The sequence below is a fragment of the Diabrotica virgifera genome, chromosome 6 (genome assembly GCF_917563875.1).
Source record: "Diabrotica virgifera virgifera chromosome 6, PGI_DIABVI_V3a".
NCBI classification, from domain to species: domain Eukaryota; kingdom Metazoa; phylum Arthropoda; class Insecta; order Coleoptera; family Chrysomelidae; genus Diabrotica; species Diabrotica virgifera.
This window is the reverse complement of record NC_065448.1, coordinates 248,231,155-248,250,428: the sequence shown is the minus strand read 5'-3', so window position 1 is coordinate 248,250,428 and position 19,274 is coordinate 248,231,155. Positions and strand designations below refer to the sequence as shown.

Here is a 19,274-nt window from a genome sequence, read left to right as displayed (position 1 = left end):
GGGGTAATCCGTATCTCCTGAAAGTATATTGTTATATATTTTGCAAAGAAAGTGTTTCGCCGAGTCAGGGAGCTTTTTAATCATCATATAATTGATGCCATCTAAGCCTGGAGCAGTAAGTTTTGACGATTTGATATTAAGTTCTAACTCTCTTAGTGTAACTGGGGCTAGAAGAGAATGATCATGATTACTGGTGGGTGTGTAGTGAATGTAAGGACTAACAAAACTTGGAGCTAATTTATGAAAAAGTATTTCCGCCTCATTTTCTTCAAATGGTTGGATATCATTTTTCTTCTTTTGAAATCTATTAATCCGGCGCCAAATTTCCGAGGGATTTGAATTCCTATTGAGTTGAGTACAATAGTCTGCCCAAGCCTGTTTGGCTTTCAATTTGAAGGTTCTTTTGCAGAGCGCATCTATTTTTTTTACATTGATATAATTTGAAGTTATCATATTGCGCTTGTACGTTTTGTAAGCTTCCTTCCTTTGGGTAACTAACTTGACATTCCTCATCCCACCAAGGGGGATGAGGAGCCTTTTTAGGAGAGAAGGGGTAGGTTTTTTTAAGAGCTGAATCCGCCGAGGATGTCATTGAATTGGTGATAAAGTTAATCATTTCGTTAGTATTGTTGAAAAGCGGAATCTCGGAGAAATCTTTATCAATTTTTGTTTGAAACAATGCCCAATCAGCTTCTCGCAGAGACCATTTATGAAGGGGGGTAATATTAATATTATCAATTCTGAGTTGTTGTAACACAAATGTGAAAGCATAATGGTCAGAGCCATACGTATCTGCTTTAACAGACCAAGAGAATTGTGAGCTAAAGTTGGACGAAATGAGGGTAAGATCAACACATGATGGAGGAGAGCCAGGGGCGATACTCTGGTAGGAGATCCGTCATTTGCAATGATAAAGTTGTCGAAGTATTCTAAAGCTTCCATGAGTATGTTACCGCTATGATCATTGTTTATAGAGCCCCAGGCTCCATGATGGGCGTTAAAGTCGCCACCAATAATAAAATTATACGGAATTTGTTGAAAAAGAGAAACATAGTCGTTCACTGTGACTGCAATGCTACCTGGACGATAAATACTAACCACAGATATTTTGGTGCCATTAACATCAATATCAATGCCACAAACTTCAATATTTTTATTAAATGTTTGGTTGAATACTATATTATTGTATTTAATATTATTAGAGATAATTATGCTAACACCTCCACCTCGTTTATTACGTCTATCTTTTCTAACAATATTAAATCCCTGTAAGGATATTTCATACTTAGGTTTGTACCAAGTTTCCGAAATAAGAGCTATATCAAAGTGTTCTCCTGTAAAAAGTTGCGTAATAGAGTTTTTATTAGAGTACGCTGATCTAGCGTTCCACTGGACAATTTTTAAACCGGCCATATCAGGTAAAGAAATGTTTAATCACGCTGTTAATTATATTTTCTACATCTTGTATAGAGGGAACTGAACTATTAATCGCAGGGTTTCGAGCAGGAATGTCTGAAAAGAAATTATTGATTGAATCCTTCAAAGTAGTAGCGAATTCATTTTTAAGATGTTCATCGTTATTTTTAGATACATTTTTATTATAGTTTCCGAACTGGAATACGGGGCTAGCACAAAAGCTAAATTCGCTTGGAGCGGTAATAAGCGTAGGAGACGATGGGTGTATTTTTCGTTTTTTTCTAGTAGAAGCTGCAGTATTTGAAATATTTGCAATGGAAGGCAAATGTTTTGATGAGCTTTGAGCAATATTGGAATAGGTATTTGGCCTGGAAACTAATGAAGGGAATTCAGTAGTGGATGACAGTAACGGAGCAAATCTGTTTTTTTGAACAATACTAGTGTAGGCAGGATTGTCAATAACTTTTTCGGCCTCTTTGAAAGAAATATTAAGGTGTGCCATTCCTTCCTTACTTCGTTTTTTTTTTATACTCTGAACAATCTCGATTTGTCGAGTTAGTTACAAAAAATGCAGAAGTTATCACATTGAGTGCATTCGTTATCATTTTCTTTGCCGCAGTTTCGGCATTTCTTTTTTCCTTTACATTGAGATGCAGAGTGACCGTAACGAAGACAATTGTAACACTGCATAACAGGATGAACGTACGTGTCTACAGGACATCTCACTTTATTTATATAAATAAATTGGGGAATTTTGTTCCCTGCAAATGTGACAATTATCATTTGACGGGGGATTTTTTCAATCACTCCGTCTTTTATTACTTTTCGAAACATTCTTTGCACCTTACGAACAGAACACTCTGATTTTATAACTTTAACAAGATCATTTTCAGTCAGATATGTATCGACCGATCTCACAATACCTTTTTTTTTCAGTTAAATGTGAGGGGATATAAGCTATCAGTTTATTGTCTTTGAATACCGAATTTTCCACTAATTTGTTCGCAACTAACCCTGAATTAACTTCAATTTTAAGTCTATTACGACCCACGCTACTAATTTCTAAGATCGATTTTTCGTATTCCGAAAGTGCTAACAGTTTTTCACCAAGTCTCATTGGATGCAATCTTCCCACATTCAAAACTTCGTGTTCCACAAAAATTAAGTACAGACCTGTATCTCTTGACGTAAATCGATTATTAATGGAAATATCGCGTTTGAAAGACTGGTTTGGCTGGTCTAAATTATTTGCTGTTGCAATATTATTCTTATCGGCTTCTGTAAATCCGCGAAAACCATCTTGATTAATATTTACATTTGAATCGTCGAGTTCCATGCCATCCAGAACCCTGATATCCTCGATTCTTATATTTGAAGATCGCGGCGGCTTCCCGCCGCCAGGTGAAGTTCCCGACATCCGTCCCAGACAGATGTCGGATTTTTAAGTATAATTTCCCAGGATAAATTAAGTAATGAATCGACTTGTAGAAATCCAAAAAACTTAACCAAATAAATGAGTAAAAGGTAAACAAACTGTGTATTTTTTGCGGCAATTAGTGAATCGACTTTTAAATCAAACACGTCTAATCACTAAGAGACTTGATAGACAACTGGGATCGATATTATATTATAATATTTAATGCATTTTCTCTAGCTTCTTGATTTTTATAATAGTCCAGTTTATGATTTCAAATACAGTCATGGCTATGATATTATAATTCTATAAATCTGAACATAACATTTTCTGACCACTTTAAACTAATTTTGTTGATTTGAAGGATAACAATTTACACAGGCTGACGACATAAGAGTGATTCAAGTTGACCAACAAATGTTCATAAACTCCATGTTACCCCTCCTGGTTTAAAAGCAGGGTTATGTATGTTCATGACTCTGATCGGGAACAGTAACCTGGTGTAACAACTCCCGCGAAAAGTTGCAGCGAATGTGTTAATAAATTTGACAATTATTAGTAGCACAATTTTTTATCTCTCTCTCCTATGGCTCTACAGCCCAATTCGGGCCCTGGCCTTCCCCAGCACCTGTCTCCAGGTGCCTCTATCAGCAAAATTTTTATGTATTAATAATATATGAGCACTACAGGCCCATGACTTGATGTACTATTCTCTTCCATTATCGCTTAACGTTAGCTTTCCTTTTTCAGTTGGTTATGTTGTCTTGTCATGTCTTCTTTGACCTCGTTGCTCCATCTCCAAAGCACTAGATATTATCATTTTTGGTACTTTCGCTTAACCCATTCTCTGGACGTGACCCAGCCATCTAATTATTTGAGCTCTTGTTACTGCTAGTATATTAGGTTCTTGATAAAGCTCTGATGGCTCCTTGTTTGTTCTTCGCACCCATTGACCGTTTACATTCTTCCCACCAAAGATTTTGCCCAGCACTTGTCGCTCCCAAACTAATAGGATTTCTTGCTGTTTTTTTGATGTGGTTTCATGTTTCAGATGCATAAGTTACGATTGGCCTTATTACGGTTTTGTAGGTTCTTAACTTTGCTCCTCGGGATATATTTTTGCTTCTCAACACACTGTTGACAGCATATTCGGCACAGTTACCTGATATAATTCTTCCACATATTTCTCCTTGGATATTAGAATCCTTTATGAAAATACTTCTTATGTATTTTCGAATCTTTCCACTTCTTCGAATCCATATTGGATTCCTTTTGTTGTTTTCTTGTTATGTATTGACACTGAGTAAATTATTTGTTTGACCAGTCCATATATTTTGTTTTTTCTTGGTTGATATAATATTATCTTTTGGTCACTGCTTTTCCTCGGGCTTCTTGGCTGTTTCCATCAGTTCCTCTTTGCTTCCAGCCAATATTACCAAGTCGTCAGCAAAATTTTTATAATTCGTTTTTATTTTAGATCATTCAAAGGAGGAGAATAGGACGAAAATTATGAAAATACATTTGCCTCATAAAGAAGAAGAATATATAAGCGGACACTCTGAAGAGAAGACATTAAATAAAAATACGGAAACACATTTGAAAATTCATGCTAAAGAAAGAACTTATAAATGTGAAATTTGTGACAAGCAGTTTACTAAAAAACGTTATTTAAATGCACATGTGAGACTTCATAGTGGGAAAAGACCTTATAAATGTGAAAATTGTGACAAGCGGTTTGCTAGAAAAAATAATTTAAATCTGCATATGAGAGTTCATACTGGCGAGAGACCGTATGAGTGTGAAACTTGTCTTAAGCGGTTTAGACAACGTAGTACTTTAAATAATCATATGACAGTTCACACTGAGGAAAAACGTTATAAATGTCTAATTTGCCCCAAGCAGTTTGCTATAAAACGTTCTTTAAACCTACATACGAGAGTTCACACTGGCGAGAGACCTTATGAGTGTGACACTTGTTTTAAACGGTTTAGTCAATGTTCTAATTTAAATAATCATATGATAGTTCATACTGGCGAAGGACGTTATAAATGTGACATTTGTCTTAAACAGTTTACTAAAAATCGTGATTTAAATGAACACATTAGAATTCATACTGGCGAAAAACCTTATAAATGTGACATTTGTCTTAAACAGTTTCGTGCAGAACGTTATTTAAATTCACACATGAGAAGCCATACTGACGACAGACCTTATAAGTGTGAAACTTGTCTTAAGCGGTTTACTTGCCCTAGTGCTTTAAGTCAACATGTTCTAGTTCATACTGGAGAAAAACCGTATACGTGTGAAGTTTGTCTCAAGCAGTATTCTCAAAAAGGTGCTTTAAATAAACATATGAAAGTTCACACTGGGGAAAGACCTTACGAGTGCGAGATTTGTTTTAAGCGGTTTAGTGAACGTAAGAGTTTAAATATTCATATGGCAGTTCACACTGGTGAAAAACCTTATAAATGTGACATTTGTCTTAAGCAGTTCATTACAAAAAGTTGTTTAAACAGACACATGAGAAGTCATACTGGCGAAAGACCGTATATGTGCGAGATTTGTCTTAAGCGGTTTCGTCTACATAATACTTTAAGTAGACATGTTCTAATTCATACTGGAGAAAGGCCTTATAAATGTGACATTTGTCTCAAGCGCTTTATTCAAATAGCTAATTTAAACGATCATATGAAAGTTCATACTGGCGAAAGACGTTACGAGTGTGAAATTTGTTTTAAGCGGTTTATATATCATAGTAATTTAAATGTACATATCAAAGTTCACACTGGAGAAAGACCTTATAAATGTGAACTTTGTAGTAAGCAGTTTAGGCAACAAAGTGGTTTAAATTGTCATATGACAACTCACAGTGGAGAAAAGCAATATAACAGGAGTTATAAATGTGAACTTTGCTCTAAAGAGTTTTCTACTAAATCCTATCTGAAGAAACATAATATGTCAGTTCATGTTGGTGAAAGACCGTATGAATGTGAAATTTGTGATAAGGATTTTACTCTGCTAAGTTATTTAAAGCAGCATATGGCAGTTCACACTGGTGATAGACCTTATAAATGTGAAATTTGTAGTAAGCAGTTTACTAAAAAAAGTTATTTAAATACCCATATGAAAGTTCACACTGGAGAAAGACCTTATAAATGTGACATTTGTCTGAAGCAGTTCATTACTAAAAATTGTTTAAACAAACACATGAGAAGTCATACTGGTGAAAAACCGTATATGTGCGAGATTTGTCTTAAGCGGTTTAGTCTACACAGTACTTTAGGTAGACATGTCGTAATTCACACTGGGGAAAGACCTTATAAATGCAAAATTTGTAGTAATCAGTTTACTACAAAAAGTTCTTTAAATACCCATATGAAAGTTCACGCTGGAGAAAGACATAAATGTGAAATTTGTCTTAAACAGTTTACTCAACAAAGTACTTTACGTAGACATACAAAAGCTCACACTGAAATAAAACCTTATAAATGTGAAATTTGTCTTAAGCAATTTTCACTACAAAGTAATTTAAATGAACATGTTCTAGTTCACACTGTAGAAACACCTTATAAATGTGAAATTTGTAGTAAGCAGTTTACTACAAACGGTAATTTAAATGTCCATATGAACGTTCACACTGGAAAAAGAACTTATAAATGTGAAATTTGCCTTAAGCAGTTTCCTTATAAATCTAGTTTAAACAGACATGTTAAGAAAATTCACACCAAAGAATGACCTTCAATGTGAAATTGATCTTATCTGGTTTTCCTAACCATCAACTACATTTAACTACTACCATCAACGTTAATTTTCTGTACGTAATATTATTGGCTTGTTTTTATCATATTTTTGTTTTCTTTTGTTCCGGCGGATTGGCACCAAATGTCTTATCCGTATTCCTACCAAATAGTGATCTGAATCCATATCAGATCCTCTGTATGTCCTCACCTTTGTTATGCAGTTTTCTTCATCTTTCTCAACTAAAACATGGACAATTTGGTTGACTCTATTCCCATCTGGCGAGCTCCATGTACCTTTGTGAATATCTTTTCGTTGGAAGTATGTGCTCTTTATTATTAGTCCCTTTTCTTTAGCAAAATCCACTAGGAAGTAGCCATTTTCGTTTGTCTATGTATGGAAACTGTGTTTTCCTATTATGGGGAACAATAATTCCTCCCTGCCTATTTAACCATTAGCGTCTCCTATGACAATCTTCATATTGTACTTATGAATAGCCTCATATACTTGGTCTAGTGTACTATAAAATTGCTCTTTTATTACTATTTCTTTTTCTTCTGAGGGTGCATGTATATTTACAAACGATATCTTTTGGAATTTTCCTTTTAGCCTGAGGGTGCATAGTCTATCCTTATCCGATACTGCTTTACAGTCTACAACAGTTTCTTTTAATTTCTTACTTATCAGAAAACCTGTGCCCAATATTCTGTTATTGCCTCCACTGTTAAAGAATACGTAGCCATCTATTTCCTGACTGCTCTATCCCAGTTGCTTAGTCTCTTGTAGAGCCACCAGATCAAATTTATATTTTTTGGCTTCGTTTATTAGATGCTTCAGTTTTCCTTCCTGGAATGATACTTTTATATTCCACGTCGCTATTTTAACTAGTTCTTTATTCAGTGGCGGCTTGTCCTATGAGGCAGGTGAGGCAGTGCCTCACCGGTATATCAATCGACTATTTACGTTATTTCGTTGCTTTATAACCAGTTATTTAAATATAATTTAGCTTTTTGAAATTTCCTAAATACCTTTATTTTTATGAAAAAAATTAAAATCGGTACGGCCCTGACTCTTTATCTTCTTATATATCCGTCTTCCACGTGCCATTCCAACTTTCTCAAATCATTACCGTTGAAGCATGCCTCGCACCATCTGCAACAGTATGGGAAAACGCCAACAGTAAAACCGGCAAAATTTGAAAAATGTGCCACCGATTCTAGGAACAAAATTCATCCTACCTTGAGGCTTGCCTCGGGCTCCGCGGAACTGAATGGGAATAGCCGAACTGAAATGACTGAATAGTTCAAGCACAAGTCTATTGCAGATCATAGATTTCTATGTATACGCGGTATATACGAATGGATTATTATATTTTAGAAGTTTATGGATATGCATTTAAAACAGTGTTCATTTTAAATCATTATTCATCATCACCTAAAATATTGTTCTGAAGCTATTTCTTTGTGGAATTTACATGTAATAATGTAATTTATTATTCTAAATGAGAAATAAGATTATACAATTTAACTTAAAAAATTATTTTATTAATGTTTCCACTTCCACATCGAACGATTACATACAAAAGTAGTTTTTCTATGGATGCTGTACAATATGCAACTTCACTCACTACTTACATACATTCAAAACGAACAATTTCTCAGACTGTGAGATAAGTCGGCCATTGCAGTGAGGAATATTTTTTCTCGAGGGTTTCACGTAGACTCGCGGTTTCCATGGTAACATGCACAATACAAACACAAATATGTTTGTCAAATAAAATGTGTCAAATCAAAACTTACCAGGAATTACCTTTCAAAATTGTTCAAATATAACTGGTAACTATAATTTTAAATAAATAAAAGTATATAAATATTAAGAATATTAAATACTTACATATGTGTATAATATGTATTTTATTTCAATTTTGGCATATAATCTACATAAAAGCACCTAAATTATTTAATTTTGAAGTTTGAACTCTTGACAAAAACGCATCTATAGAAAAAGTACAGTGTACAACACGTGAGAAAACGACATATTTCTCCCTCGCTTGATTTGCGGCACTTACCTTGTACCTTGGCTAGTGCCAACAAACTTCTGCGCTCGTGAGAAATATGTCTTTTCTCTCTTGTTTTGTACAATAAACTATTTTAAGTGTTTCAAAAATGTTGTATTTTGTGTTTGTGCTTTTTTTGTAAAATATATAACTACATAATAGATTATTTTTCTTTATTTATTTATTACATTTACATAAAAAAGTAGTTCTTAAGTGTTTCAAAAATGTTGTATGATGTGGTTGTGTTTTTTTTGTAAAATTTTTTTGAACATACTTATTCAAATCAGAGTGAGCAAAAGATTTAAGCGAATAATATTGCAACATGATTCCCACAGCCTTAGCTCATTCCCCATATCTTCCACGATTTTTGAAAAACGCACACTTTTGTTATGTAAAATTTGAAGTTTTCAATATGGAATTGGAATTCAAAATAACTCTGCACTGAGGCTGAAAGCATTTGAGTCGATCGCATTCACTGGAAAAGTTTTAGAGAACTAATCGACAGCAAATATTTCTTGAGGATTTTTTGTCCGGAATTCTTTGTGGGGATATTTTGAATAAAAAATTTTTGTAGATTATTTGTCCGGGATTTTTTGTGGGGATTTTTTGTCTGGGTATTTCTTGTCCAGGGATAATTTGTGAGGATTTTTTGTCCGGGATTATTGGTCCTAGATTCGTCCTAGCGTTATGACGTCACAAAAACTACCTTCTGCCATTAAAGAGAAGCTAACCATAATAATAAAATTCCTCAGGTGTAGTGTGCCTCACCACCGTATACTATCACGAGCCTCCCCTGTCTTTATTGCCACTATCTTTTTTATTATTTTTTGATTCTCGGTTCCGTTTTCTTTGTTGGTTCTCCTAGTACTGCATTCAATTCTAGTTTTTTGCAATGTCTTCCTTTATAATTTAAGTAAACATGTTCTAGTTCATAATGGGGAAAGACCTTATAAATGTGAAATTTGTCTCAAGCAGTTTAGGCAACTAATAAATTATCATATGAGAACTCACAGTGGTGAAAAACCTTATAAACGTGAACTTTGCTCTAAAGAGTTTTCTCAAAAATCTACTCTGAATAAACATAATATGTCAGTTCATACTGATGAAAGAGCTTGTGAATGTGAAATTTTTGATAAGCATTTTACTCTGCTAAGTAATTTAAAGCCGCATAATATGGTAGTTCACACTGGTGAAAGACGTTATAAATGTGAAATTTGTCTTAAGCAGTTTGCAGTAAAAAGTAATTTAAATAAACATGTTCTAGTTCAGGGGTTACCAATTAGTTTCCCTGACGGTCCGTTTCGAAAACATATGACACTTCCGGGGTCCGGATTTATGCTGCCTGTGTCTGACTGTTCTGATTCGGTTTCTTTGTGGGTTCTTGTTAAAAAATATCCCCTATAAAAAACTCAGAAGGGTGCCGTGCGAAATTTTTTTTTGTTTAATGTTATTTTAACAAATTCAAAGCTTCACTTTTTTATCCAGCGAAAATATGTTTTTAGCATTTTTGGGTCATGTTAAATAAAAAAGATAATCTGTCATTCTTTTAAAACTAAGAGTTTTCAAGCATCTCAAATGCATATTTTCACATTTTTCAGATTTTAAATCGCTTATAACTCGAAAACTATCAACTTTTTAGAAATATGACAAGAGACCTTTATTGTTTATAATTAACCAAGAAACCTAAAAATACATTTTTCGAGACAAAAAAGTAATTTTGAATTTGCTTAAAAAATTGTTTCACGGCACCCTTCTGATTTGTTTAAAGGGGAGAGTTTTGAACAGGAATCCGCAAAGAAATCGGGTCAGAAACATTTTTCATACGAAAGTGGTCTCACACATGGACTAATATGGAAAGGAAAACTAATAATATCTGATTGTTTTTTGGTTACTGTATACTTTTCTGTAAGTTTTCCTGGTACAATAAATAAAATATAAATTCATTGTGTATTGTTTTGATGTTATTATTAGTATATTTTGAAAACAGCAGTATTGTAAAATTGTTACTGAGAAAATTTTAAAAGTTAGAGATTTATATTTTGAATGCTAATGAAGTTTTTAGACATCTTCAATTTTGTAGAAAGGAAACTGAGGAATTTAAAATAAATAATCATAGTACAAAATGCTAATTAACATGTTATCTTTTCTACATTAGTTTCAATGCAAGGGGTTTGTTGCAAATTTATTAAATCTGACAATTATTTTAATTAAATGCACATCTCAAAAGTACCCCTGCTTAACATATAGTAGAGAGAAAATGAATATAAAAAAAATGCACATGACAATTTTATATTACAGCTTACTTAATTTCAAAATTAATGATTAGTAAGTATAACAATAAGGGGGAAAACTCTTTACAAAATTAAACTATCAGAGAGAAAAATTACATTTTTGAAGTTTTACTTCTTTACGATCGAGAGTGAAATTTTATAATCCCGGGCGCATGCACACAGACAGTATGTAGTTCGTTGCTAATCTTTCAAGATATGTATGTATTAGTGATATAACGAATGTCATTTTTTGAACATTCGCGAATACGAATGCGAATATCTGTTACCGACATTCGCGAATGCGAATATTCAGTTTTTATTAAATTTGTTTCTATTTTTGTAATGTTTCCTAAATTTGTAATGAAAAGTTCATTGATATTTAGCGTAAATCAATCTGAATCTTAAGCTTTATTACATAATACCAAATAATAAAAAAAGTGAAGGCTGATAATGTGATTATACAAGGTTAAGTTCTATCTATCTATTGCCCTTCATTTGCAGAAAGTTGAACGTATGCATCCACCTTATTTTTCACTCTTCTCGGTTCAGTGCTAATGCTGTCCATCTGGTCGTCCATCTAGTCCTGCGTATCTTTTTAGGTCATCCGACCATCTCATCTGTGGTCTGCCCATTCCCGTCTGTGGTCTTCAGTGAGTTATCGCTTTATTCCATCTTCCATCTCTTTGTCTGCTGTTGTGTCCTGCATATTTCCATTTGAGAGTAGCTGCCAATAAGCGGATTCGACTTATGATAATTTAGAACGCTGTAACATTTATATCTGAATAGGGCTTGCCCGTGAATAAATAAATAAAAATAAAAAAACATGAAAACCAACGATCGACAAGCGGTCTCGGGCATGTTAAGAGAGGAACATTCTCAGTATAGGCCTATTCTCAGGGTTCGATTTTAGTTGATCAACTTTAGTGGATCAACTAAAATCATCAAGTTTGTTGTTCACACTTTTTAAAAAAAATTGATGAAAATAGTTTTAATAAAATGGCGCCAACTGTAGTTATTCGCGGAAGTATAAATATTATTAGTAGGATTCCTGGATTATTTCTGATTCAGCAACTCAAGACAATTATGTGAAGACGAAAAAAAAATATGAAAAAAAAAATTTTTAAGAAACGCTTTTCTTTAGTTACTAATGACTAAAATTAAAAATGTTATAAAAAATCAACTAAAAAGCAAAAAATAAAAAAAATTGAAAAAATCCAACACATTCGTCAAAAAACAGCGTGGCGCGTCTTCATAGAATAAACGGTTTTCGCATTATAAAAAACAAGAGAATTTAAGCATTTTCATTAAAATCGTTTTTTTTTAGTTAAACAATTAATAAACAATTTTTTTTTATTGACTATTCGTGAATTGTTCCCGCGAATGCATATGTCTGCAAATTTTCATTCATTTGCATTGGAGAAAAGGCAGTCAAATTAACGTCTAAAGATTTGACGCAAACTATTGAACTAAATAAAAGCGTTTAATAAAGAACATAAAAAATGTTATATATCGATGGCTTAAAGCACACTTATTGTATGTCTGTGCATATACTTTTTGAGAAAATCAAGTTTGAATGTTTAAGGGGCTATCCTAGTGTAAAAGTATGAAATTTATGTACTTTTTTTGGGAATTTCTAAAATAGAAAGTACTGTGCCAATTCGATTGTTTTGAAAATTTGCATGGGCATTTATCATAAAAAGAAGTATATGCGAAACAATTTTCATAAAAAAATATTAAAAATTATACGATTTATGCGCCATCTACTCGTACCGTGAAAATAAAAACATGGCCCCATTACTGCAGTGATTGGGACTAATAGAGATCCTGAAACATAAAATTTGCAAGTTACTAGTGAAATATAAGTTATTTCCTATACCATCAATTGGGATTTTCGAAAAATATTAAAATTTGAAAAAATGACGAAGTGTTGAAAATTTTTTTTAAAATTAGTTTAGTAAAAAGAAGTATATGCGAAACAATTTTCATAAAAAAATATTAAAAATTATACGATTTATGCGCCATCTACTCGTACCGTGAAAATAAAAACATGGCCCCATTACTGCAGTGATTGGGACTAATAGAGATCCTAAAACATAAAATTTGCAAGTTACTAGTGAAATATAAGTTATTTCCTATACCATCAATTGGGATTTTCGAAAAATATTAAAATTTGAAAAAATGACGAAGTGTTGAAATTTTTTTTTAAAATTAGTTTAGTAAAAAGAAGTATATGCGAAACAATTTTCATAAAAAAATATTAAAAATTATACGATTTATGAGCCATCTACTCGTACCGTGAAAATAAAAACATGGCCCCATTACTGCAGTGATTGGGACTAATAGAGATCCTGAAACATAAAATTTGCAAGTTACTAGTGAAATATAAGTTATTTCCTATACCATCAATTGGGATTTTCGAAAAATATTAAAATTTGAAAAAATGACGAAGTGTTGAAATTTTTTTTTAAAATTAGTTTAGTAAAAAGAAGTATATGCGAAACAATTTTCATAAAAAAATATTAAAAATTATACGATTTATGAGCCATCTACTCGTACCGTGAAAATAAAAACATGGCCCCATTACTGCAGTGATTGGGACTAATAGAGATCCTGAAACATAAAATTTGCAAGTTACTAGTGAAATATAAGTTATTTCCTATACCATCAATTGGGATTTTCGAAAAATATTAAAATTTGAAAAAATGACGAAGTGTTGAATTTTTTTTTTAAAATTAGTTTAGTAAAAAGAAGTATATGCGAAACAATTTTCATAAAAAAATATTAAAAATTATACGATTTATGAGCCATCTACTCGTACCGTGAAAATAAAAACATGGCCCCATTACTGCAGTGATTGGGACTAATAGAGATCCTGAAACATAAAATTTGCAAGTTACTAGTGAAATATAAGTTATTTCCTATACCATCAATTGGGATTTTCGAAAAATATTAAAATTTGAAAAAATGACGAAGTGTTGAAATTTTTTTTTAAAATTAGTTTAGTAAAAAGAAGTATATGCGAAACAATTTTCATAAAAAAATATTAAAAATTATACGATTTATGAGCCATCTACTCGTACCGTGAAAATAAAAACATGGCCCCATTACTGCAGTGATTGGGACTAATAGAGATCCTGAAACATAAAATTTGCAAGTTACTAGTGAAATATAAGTTATTTCCTATACCATCAATTGGGATTTTCGAAAAATATTAAAATTTGAAAAAATGACGAAGTGTTGAAATTTTTTTTTAAAATTAGCTAAAATATTTTCAGTTTCAAAAACCGCCAAATTGACATTTTTTATCCGATCAAAAAACCCCTAGTTGATGGTATAGAAAATAACTTATATTTCACTAATTACTTTGAAATTTTATGTTTTAGGATCTCTATTAGTCCCAATCACTGCAACAGTGGAGCTGTTTTTATTTTCACGGTGCCAGTAGGTGGCACATAAATCATTTAATTTGCAATATTGTTTTATGAAAATTGTTTTACATGTACTTCTTTTTATAATAAATGCCCATGCAAATTTTCAAAACAACTGGTACAGTACTTTTTATTTTAGAAATTCCCAAAAAGTATATGAATTTCGTACTTTTACACTAGGATAGCCCCTTAAGCTCTTGTAGTACAGCCCTATAGCGCACAGTTTTGAAATGTCATTTATACCACACCAAACGCGTTAGGACATGCAATTTCTGTGCAGGATGATAGACTGTTAGGAGGTCATCAAGGTACAGTGCATAACTCAATAATAGAAAAAAGTGGACATACATTAAGTGTGCTTTAAGCCATCGATATGATATTTAATGCATTTTCTCCAGCTTCTTGATTTTTGTAATAATCCAGTTTATGATTTCAAAGGACAGTCATGGCTATGATATTATAATTCTATAAATCTGAACATAACATTTTCTGACCACTTTAAACTCATTTTGTTGATTTGAAGGATAACAATTTACGCAGACTGAGGATATAACAGTGATTCAAGTTGACCAACAAATGTTCATAAACTCCATGTTACCCCTCCTGGTTTAAAAACAGGGTTATGTATGTTCATGACTCCGATCGGGAACAGTAATCTGATGATTTCTAAGACAGTATATTGATCGGTACTCACCGGAGGGACCGCAGACAATTGGATTACAATTAGCGTCTCTTTGCAAAGACAATGACGTCGACTTTGCAAACAAGACACTAACTCAACATACACACTACACATGACACTAATACTCATGTTGTGACTGGCTGTATAGTAAAGACAGTATATTTTTGTCACTCTTGGGTAACAACTCTCATGAAAAGTTGCAGCGAATGTGTTAATAAATTTGACAATTATTATTAGTAGCAAAATTTTTTGTCTCTCCCTCGTACGGCTCTACAGCCCAAGTCGGGCCCTGGCCTTCCCCAGCACCTGTCTCTAGGTGCCTCTGTCAGCAAAATCTTTATATATTAATAATATATGAGCATTACAGGCCCATGGCTTGATGTACTATCCTCTTCCATTCTCGCTTATCGTTAGCGTTCCTTTTCCAGTTGGTTATGTCTTCTTTGACCTCATTGCTCCATCTCCAAGGCACTAGATATTATCATTTTTGGTACTTTCGCTGAACCCATTCTCTGGACGTGACCCAGCCATCTAATTCTTGTTCTTGTTACTGCTAGTATATTACGAGCCCTAACAACTATATGATGAACCAGCAGCTATTTGGCGAATAAAATGCCAATTTACCGAAATTCTTTTATTTAAATTTTTTTTAAATGTAAATATGAAATTAACAAAAATTTTTATTATGTATGGAATTATTTCTACGGTTTAATTGTATATTTTATGTTGAAAACTGTTCAATTAATTGTTTAATAATCGAAAACTGCTGACAACTAAATATTGGAACATTTTAAATTTTCTTCGCGTTCTAGCGTGCCTGGCGAGAAACGAGTGAAGTTTTATAAGCTTCACGGAAAGAAGGCTTTGAAATCAAACATACGAGTAGCTAGTTTGTTGTCAACAATAATTATAACGTGTCATTTGAGTTTGAATAAATTAACAACTGTCAGTTTTATTATCAGTAAAATACAACAATGGTACGTGGAAAACCTACTGATCCAAAAGTGCGAGAAATTATTATTCATCAGTACCACAAGGGGAAAACAATGCGTGAAATTTTCAGTGAATTAACGGTAGCAACAACTACTGTGTTTAATATAATTAAGAAATATGGTGAAACTGCCAGTATTGATGTTCGCGGAAAAATCTCAGGCCGTCCAAAAGCTGTTTCTCAAAGAAGTGTCAGACATTTAATCAGAATATGTAAGTCGGGAAGAAGAAATACACTACGACAAGTAACCGCTAGATGGAATAGAGAAACTGGGATGAATGTTTCCAGAGAATGCTGTCGCAAATATATCCACAAAAGCGGTCTTAGTTTTTATAAGGTATGTTTGATAGGTATATTTGCGATATAAATTTTCTATTTTTTTATTTATTTGAACAGGCCAAAGAAAAACCATTGTTGACGGAAACTCAGAAAAGGAATCGTTATATTTGGCTAAATCTAAACTTTCGTGGACCAAACTTGACTGGGACAAAGTTATCTATAGCGACGAAAGCAAATTTGGTGTCTGTGTGGGGGATTACCGAAAGCGTGTGATTAGGGAAAAGACAGAAGCATTCCATAAAGATTGTCTCAAAAGGACTGTATAAAGTTTCCACAGGGTATCATGGTGTGGGGTTGTATGTCGGCCAAAGGGGTGGGAACTTCACATTTTATTGAAGGCATAGTAAACGCAGCCAAATATCAAGATATCCTTGAACATTCGTTTTTACCAAGTGCGGCAACGTTGTATCCATCCGGAGATTTTATCTTTCAACAGGACGGAACCTCATGCCATACGGCTAAATCTACCAAAAAATGGATGGGAGAACATGACGTTAAAGTTTTGTCACATCCTTCTAGTAGCCCGGATCTCAATCCAATAGAGACACTTTGGCACAAATCGAAACAACGCCTAAGAAATAACCCTCAGCATACTTTGCGACAACTACGTACTAAATTGCAAGAAATTTTGGGATAGTTTCACTTCTGAGTTCTGTGAAGGCCTAGTTGATACAATGCCTAACAGAGTTCAGGCTGTTATTCAAGCTAAGGGCGACGTTACGCCTTATTAATTTTTATTTTAATTTGTTAAAAACCGCTTGTTCCAATATTTAGTTGTCAGCATTTTTTGATTATCTAACAATTAATTAAATGGTAATCAACATAAAATATATAATTAAATTGTAAAAATAATTCTACACACAAAAAGTTGTTAATTGCATATCTATAATTATTAAAAAAAAATAAATAAAAGAATTTCGGTAAATTGGCATTTTATTTGTAAAATAACTGCTTGTTCCAACATATAGTTGTTAGGGCTCGTAGGTTCTTGATAAAGCTCTGATAGCTCCTTGTTCGTTTTTCGCATCCATTGACCGTTTACGTTCTTCCCACCAAAGATTCTGCACAGCACTTGTCGCTCCCAAACTAATAGGATTTCTTGCTGTTTTTTTGATGTGGTCCATGTTTCAGATGCATAAGTTACGATTGGCCTTATTGTGGTTTTGTAGGTTCTTAACTTTGCTCCTCGGGATATATTTTTGCTTCTCAACACACTGTTGACAGCATATTCGGCACCTGACATAATTCTTCTACGTATTTCTCTTTGGATATTAGAATCCTTTATGAAAATACTTCCCAAGTGTTTTCAAATCCATATTATTGGATTCCTTTTGTTGTTTTCATCGTTTTGTATTGACACTGACTAAATTATTTGTTTGACCAGTAGCGTTACCAGGTGTCCCGATTTGCGCGGGACGTCCCGATTTTCAGGGGTCTGGGGACGCGTACCGATTTGTACCTGATCGGGACACTAAATGTTCCGATTTTCACCCACGAAATCCAATTTCAGCAGGACTTGCAGTGAATTTTGTAACTATGTTATAAAAACAAGACACTCCTAAATGCGGCAAAATCGAATGAAAAATATAATTTTAATAAAAAATAAATAATTTACTTAATCTAAGATTTTTTTTGTAATTTCGTCTGATTATTATTATTATGTAGGATTAAATACAGATTCTAGAAACACCTTGTAGTCCAGTAAATGAACGGGAAATACGGCGATACCGTGTAATTTTCAGGATCAACTCCGAATTGCATGAAAATTTGGACGGCTTGTGCCGTTGGTTGCTTTTACTCGGGAGGTGACAGTCACCCCTAGTTGGGGGGTGAAAACCGCGCGTTTAAAATAAGTCCGGAGATGAATAAATTGACTAATTCTAAGCAATTTTAGTTCTATAGAATTTTAACTTGCTTAATACTTTTCGAGTTACTTACGAATGAAAATGTTTATTTTTCCACAAAAAAAAAAATCGCGTTTTCAGGCGATTTTCACAAATAACTCAAAAAGTAAGTATTTGATCGAAAAAAATATTCTTAGCAAACATGTAGCATAATATAAAAAAATGAAAAACATTGTGAACTCGTAAAGTCTATAGACCCAGCAAAAGCAAAGTTGTAACTGATGAAAAATACGTTTTTATTCGTTAAATTCCAAATCAAATATATTGATGTGAAATAACCAAGAAATGAACCACTTTTCGGGAAAAACCAATTAAAACTTTTTAATAAAGCTTTATTTTTATGTTTTAAAAAAGTTTCTAGCATCAAAATTAAGCGAGTTATGCTCAAACTAAAGTTGACTCCTTTTTTTTTGGTAAAAAAATCGAGAAAATATCCTTCTACTTAGCACCCCAAAGGAAATTAATCGTTACCGCTTTACAAACAATTTACTTATGTATTTTTTACATGATTGAAAGGGCCTGAACGAGTCACTAATCACGAGTGTATGCAAAATATGAACAGCCATATTTGAACCAATTTTTGTCTTAACAGAAAAACAAAATGTATCATATTTATAAAAGCAAAACCTACCTACTTTTTACTCCTTGAGATTTTTAGTATCCCTAATACTTTTTAAGTTATTTTGAAAAAGGGCATTTTCCAATATTTTAGGAATTTTTTTTACTATAAAACCAATTTGTTTCAAAACTAAGGAGTCCCAACCGGTAAACCTTAGGGTTTGTTCATTACGAGGCGCCAAGCCTTACTCCGATCAATGTATCGTACCCATGTATCCAATACCAGGTATACTGTCGGCAAACGTACAAAAAACACTTAAGGCAAGCGTCCACAGGTCCGCATCGTACGCATCGGATTAATTTTTCATACTGCGTCCACTGTATCGGCAGCGATCGGATTGCCGATGCCACTACCTGCTAGGGTAGAAAAATTACTAAGGTAGACTTTAAAATTTGTTGTTTATTTATTTATTGGTTG

At 33.2% G+C, this 19,274-nt stretch overlaps 1 protein-coding gene across 5 annotated transcripts in view; it reads left to right on the top strand.

The window, feature by feature from the left end:
* Positions 1-19,274, top strand: part of LOC126887491 (zinc finger protein 729-like) — a 124,215-nt gene that overhangs the window by 15,720 nt on the left and 89,221 nt on the right. Inside the window, exon 2 of one of the 5 annotated variants that reach the window (XM_050655081.1) lies at positions 4,308-8,785. The exons of the other annotated variants lie outside the window; for them this stretch is intronic. Within the exon in view, the coding sequence (XP_050511038.1) occupies positions 4,308-6,565 (2,258 nt within the window). The 3' untranslated portion in view covers positions 6,566-8,785. Of the gene's footprint in view, positions 1-4,307; positions 8,786-19,274 lie in introns of those variants that run through there. 5 annotated transcript variants of the gene reach the window in all.